This window comes from Ictalurus punctatus, chromosome 28, assembly GCF_001660625.3.
Source record: "Ictalurus punctatus breed USDA103 chromosome 28, Coco_2.0, whole genome shotgun sequence".
Lineage (NCBI taxonomy): Eukaryota > Metazoa > Chordata > Actinopteri > Siluriformes > Ictaluridae > Ictalurus > Ictalurus punctatus.
In genome coordinates this window covers 822,223-827,853 of record NC_030443.2, presented here as the reverse complement: position 1 = coordinate 827,853, position 5,631 = coordinate 822,223, and the positions used below count along the sequence as shown (strand labels likewise).

Genomic DNA, 5,631 nt, shown 5'->3' with positions numbered 1-5,631 from the left:
AAAAGAGTTATTAGAACCATGTATATTACCATGAGAACTATAAGAAAAGGAGTGTGTGTGTGTGTGTGTGTGTGTGTGTGTGTGTGTGTGTGTGTGTGTGTGTGTGTGCTCATGTAGAAGCTATAAGATAATAAACTATGTGCTTTTATAATTTCTACTTCTTTCTTTTCTTTTTCTTTTTTAATAGAAGCCCAAATTGTGCAGGATGCCTGTAGCTCTTGTGCAAGGAACTAAAGAAACTTCCATTAATAACTCTATATGTGTGTTTTTACCTCAACGAAAGAGTGTGTGTGTGTGTGTGTGTGTGTGTGTGTGTGTGTGTGTGTGTGTGTGTGTGTGTGTGTGTGTGTGGACAACTAGACAAACAGGACTGTTCCTTTATGCGTGTGTCTCTATTCTTTTATTCAGCGTTAACAGTTTTAACTGTGTGTGTGTGTGTGTGTGTGTGTGTGTGTGTGTGTGTGTGTGTGTGTTTGTGTGTGTGTTTGCGGCTCCAGCTCTAACATGCTCCATTATCAGTCAGCATGGCCCGAGGATCAGGAGGTCGTTACTATAACAAAGGCCGGAGCGATGGGGGTCCTCCCAGGCAATTAGGCAAATCTGATGGGGCCACCCACAGGAGAGTGTGTGTGTGTGTGTGTGTGTGTGTGTGTGTGTGTGTGTGTATGCCTGCGGGGAGAGGTTATAGAGGAGTCCAGACATGTTTAGGAAACACTACAGTCAGCTCTCTACCAGAAGAAGCGCCAGAAAATTGCTGGTTTAGAACTGAGAACTAACTCAGGGGTGGCGTTTTATCACCATGGTGACAAACACCATTAACGAATAAAACATACAGCTGAAAAGAATACTTGTAAAAAAAATTTTTTTTTAAACGGATAGGCAAAAGCGTCGTACCTTGCCGTGAGGGCTAGCGCTCGTGAGCAGTCTTGGCTAATGATTAGCTAATGTAGCAACTGAGCTAATGTTGCTAAATTAGGATTGTTTTCTTACACATTAAGAACCAATTTGCTAACGCTAACAGAACTTCCTCTGAATAAATAACTAAAACACGATTCAACACGGTCAAACATGTCCTCAGAACCAGAAAATTATCAACCAGAGCTTAAGGCGGGAATGCGATTATGTGACATCGTGACTACTGTACCTTGTGACGTTATACGGCAACGATTAGCAGAAGATACTGGAACAAACTTGTTAACGAATCTGAAGGAATCGTTCAACTGAATCAACTCAAATGACTCGAGTCACTGAGTCATACCTCCACAATATGCTCAATGCTCAACGGCGTCAGGTTGAGAGAACACTGTTGCTAGGAAACTAGGAAATATGAATGCCTTAGCTAGCTAGTGGCTAAGGATAATGATTTATTACAGACAATGTAAAGACACAGAAGCAGTGAAAGCGATACAGAAACATTCTGAAGGTCAATGTTTACCTCAGAAGTGTTGGTAAATTTGTAAGAAAAGACGCTGTTTGGCTAAAATTGCACAGCAGTTACACTTAGCGTTAAACGCTAACAAAACTTCTGTGGGTGCCGCCATTTTGAGGAAACTAAAACACTGGATCACAAAATGTTGTGGAAGAATTCAAATGGATCAAATTGTGTTTATAACAAAAAATTAATACACTGTTTGCCTTCTGGCCCTCCCTCACACACACACACACACACACACACACACACACACACACAGTTACACTTCATCTTTTAGCAGACATTCAAACAAATGGTGATTCAGAAAGCAAATACCTTCACCTCATGAGTTTAAGCTAGCTAAATCCTTCACACACACACACACACACACACACACACACACACACACACACACACAGAGTGCATTGTCGCTCTAGGCCACATTGTCTCTCAGAGATGTCTCTCTAATCCTTTAGCTGCTAGTTAAAGTCAATCATTGGAGTATGTTGTTGAATTAGCATGCTAATCACAGCAGCAACTCTTTGTTTACCTCATGCTAATGTGCTAGCTCTCAGACAATAGCAGTTAAGGATCTATTGTGTTAAAGCTAATCTGCGCTAATAACGCAGTGATGCGGGCAGAGCCGAGTTTCCAGCTGGAGAGACTTAATGAAATCAGGCTTGGTTAGTCTGGATTTAAACAAAAACAAAAACAAAAATGCCAAACGAGTTTTACTGGAGCGGGGAAGCTAATCAGCTAATGTACAGATATAATAGCATATAGAAACTCAGGAGCTAAGCTAGCGCGAATATAGCCAACATATCATCCTGACTTAGCAGTTAATAAACAAACAAGTATTGGAAAGTTTTTAGTGTACCATTAAGCTTTAGCATACAGGGAAATTGATGTACCATTTATAGAAGTTGTGTGTGTGTGTGTGTGTGTGTGTGTGTGTGTGTGTGTGTGTGTTTGACAGACATGGAATGACAATCAGCTGACTGATAAAATAAACAGAGACAGACAAGTGATGTCTCCCTCACAGCAACCTTTAACCTCACACACACACACACACACACGCACACACACACACACACACACACTCCTCCCAGCCCCAGACGCTGACAAACATGTTGTACATGTGTCCTCAGAGCAGAGGTGTGTTTCAGTGACATGCTGTTAGTTAATAATGTGTGTGTGTGTGTGTGTGTTTTAGTGTGTTTCCTGCTCTAACACACTACATGAGTGTTACAGTGTGTGTGTACCGTGTGTGTTAATGTGTTCTGTTTATGTTTACTTTTCTCTAGACTCTTCCTTTAAGCCTCAGAGATTTTTATTATAAAGTTTAAACATTCCGTTCTTTTATTTTTTAGTAATTAGTTTTTAACTCTTGAAGTCTAAACGGTAACGAAACAGTTTCTCTCTCTCTCTCACACACACACACACACACACACACACACACACACACACACACAGAGAGAGAGAGAGAGAGAGAGAGAGAGAGAGTAATTAGGAGTGTAAATAAAGTGCATGAATCAGTTTGTGGGTGCAGATGAGTGATCAGGTGGAGATAAGGTCGGGGGGTAAATGAGATTGCCAAGGCGCGTGAGGGGAGTAAAAAAAAAGGGGGGGGGGGGGGGTTGGGTGTAGGGATAAAAACGCGCGAGCACTCCGTGACTCCCCTTCAGTTCTCCGTTCCGCCTCCTGGAATAACCTGCACGCACGTGTTTATTTATTCTTTTAAAATTGTTTCTCCATTTGGATTTACGCACGCGCGCGCAATCACGATGCGGTCTTGGTCGTTTCTTGCGCCGCTGCTGCTGCTGCTGCTGCTGCTGTCGGTGCCGCGCGCGCTCTCCGGCGGAGAGTACTGCCACGGCTGGCGGGACGCGGCGGGTGCACGACACCGCGGATTCCGCTGCCCCGAGCGCTACGACGGCGAGGGCGCGCGCTACTGCTGCGGCTCGTGCTCGCTGCGCTACTGCTGCGCCGCGCCAGACGCGCGCCTCGATCAGAGCACGTGCCCCGCCGAGTTCGACTTCTACACCGAGGGAGCGCGAGACGTCCCACCGACCCGTAAGAATTGTTTTATTCGGGAGTTTGTTGTTGGTATTATTATTATTATTATTATTATTATTATTATTATTATTATTAAGTTTTTAATTTTTTGTTTAATATAAAAGATTTTAAAATTGTATTTTATTTATTTATTTTGTCGGGAATTTTATTCCTGTGAGGCATTTAAAAACATTCGTTTATCATAAAACATTATAATTTTTTTTATAAATAAATTGTACATTGATATGTTTATTTATTTGTAATACAGCTGTTATGATCTTTAGTTAAACAGTGGCTCTGTTTTAATGAAACAGTGTGGATTCATTAACGAATTTATATATATTTATGTTTATATCTTAAATAAACTTGCAGCCTGGACTGTAGCGAATAGAGTTAAAGGTGGATCTTTAGCATAGAGTTGATTTAGAATTCTGTAGTTAAGGATTTTATTCAGACTTTTCCTTTCCTTTTTGTTTGTGTTGATTTTATATTCCATTGATTTTTATTATTATATATTAAATCAATAATAAAATAGTTCTTTTTTATGTTTGTGTAACAGTGATGAGAAGCTGCAACTCGCTGCGGTTTAGAGCTTTATTTCTGTTTTAGACCTGGAATAAAGTTTGGGCTCAGATTAAAAAGTAAATGTCACAATTAAGTGTGGGACGAGGGAAATGATTTACTAAACTCTTATTTGTTGTCTCTTTTTTTCTCTAGTTCCCACTTATCTGCCCTTCGTGATCGTAGTGAGCGCCTTCCTGTCCTTCGTTGTACTCGGAGCGATGATCTCCGTGTGCTGCTGTCACTGCGTGAAGCCGAAGCCCAGCGACCGGCCCGGTCCCACCCAGACCAGTTTGCTGGAATCCAGAGGTCCGTCGCTTAAAAGCTCCACGCCGTCGTGTACGTCCAACTCCGGGCTCCACCCGCCTCGTCCGAGTCCGTCAGATCTCAGCATGTACAGTGCGTTTCCGCCAACATTTGTTCCTCCGCTCCACCAGGGAGCGCCACAGTTTTACCAAAATTATCCTAATTATCCACTGCCTCCGGAGCACACCATGCTGATCGCGCCGGCGTTTCTGGACACACACGGACACGGCCCACCCTTCCATCAGGACCCCGTCTACCCCACCGTCACCGTCTGATGATGTCACAGGACTACAGACAAGTAGCAAGTACAAGCATGAGAAGGCTAACTGAAAAAAAGCAGCATGGTAATGAAGGTGAAGAAGAAGATCACAGCCATCGTGATCAACCAACCGTCCCATCTCCCATCACAGGACTAAAAACAATTAGTGTCAGGTTCCTGAATGTTCCTGAATTTTTATGTGTTTGCACTCCAACATATTTTAGCAGTGAAAATCAAAAACATTTACGAACATGGTGTAGAAATGCGCTCAGAAATCCTGTCACGTTAGCCATCTAGCTAGCGTTAGCTGTACAAGTATTAATACACCTCGAACACTCTCTCAGAAAAACGTCAGAAATTAGCTGACGTTAACCAGATAGCTAGCGGAAGCAATCGAGAACCACGTGCAATTCTGCACACGTCTTTAAATGTCTCTTTAAATCCTTGTCAGAGTTGGCACATGTTAGCTAGCTAGCGTAAGCGACGGACATTACGATCGTTTATGAATGAATGAATTCAAAAACATTACGAAATATTCATAATATCTCAGAAACCATGTAGTTATTCCGTGTTCACTAGCTAGCTAGCAAAAGCTTCTGTACATTTACGAGTATGATTGAAAAATCCTCTCAGAAATCCTGCCAGATTAGCTTATGCTGGCTAGCTTGCTAGTATTAGTATCAAGGGGAAAGAAATCCTGCCATTAATTCCTGTTGACTAGTTGGGTAGAATTAGCAGCTTCAGATTAGCTCATGTTTGTCAGCTAGCTAGCATTAGCAGTGAAGATCGTGTGTGTTTATGAAAACGATGGGGAAATCCTGTCAGAAATCCTTTCAGATTGTGTTATGCTTGCTAGCTCGCTAGCGTAATCCGTGAAGATTGTGTCTGTTCCTGTGTATGACTTCAAAATCCTGTCGGGTTAGCTCGTGCTAATCTGCTCCTTCATCCTCGTGTGTTTTGTGTAATGTTGCTTCTTATAGGAGTGAATTCTGTTTCAAACATTTCTGTAAAATTATCATTGTTTTAAACTCGCTGATTA

At 42.1% G+C, this 5,631-nt stretch overlaps 1 protein-coding gene across 1 annotated transcript; it reads left to right on the top strand.

The window, feature by feature from the left end:
• The first annotated feature begins 3,075 nt into the window (after positions 1–3,075).
• Positions 3,076–5,252, top strand: shisa2a (shisa family member 2a). The gene is made up of 2 exons (XM_017459557.3): positions 3,076–3,484; positions 4,184–5,252. Exons 1-2 carry the CDS (start codon positions 3,196–3,198, stop codon positions 4,606–4,608), a joined length of 714 nt encoding a protein of 237 aa, XP_017315046.1. The 5' UTR covers positions 3,076–3,195; the 3' UTR covers positions 4,609–5,252.
• The last annotated feature ends 379 nt before the right edge of the window (positions 5,253–5,631 follow it).

What these genes read in the sequence shown, in the direction of transcription:
- shisa2a (XM_017459557.3), top strand. Translation starts at nt 3,196, where the DNA reads ATGCGGTCTTGGTCGTTTCTTGCGCCGCTGCTGCTGCTGCTGCTGCTG. An exon ending in GCGAGACGTCCCACCGACCC is followed by an intron (nt 3,485 to 4,183) that starts GTAAGAATTGTT and finishes TTTTTTCTCTAG; the next exon opens with TTCCCACTTATCTGCCCTTC.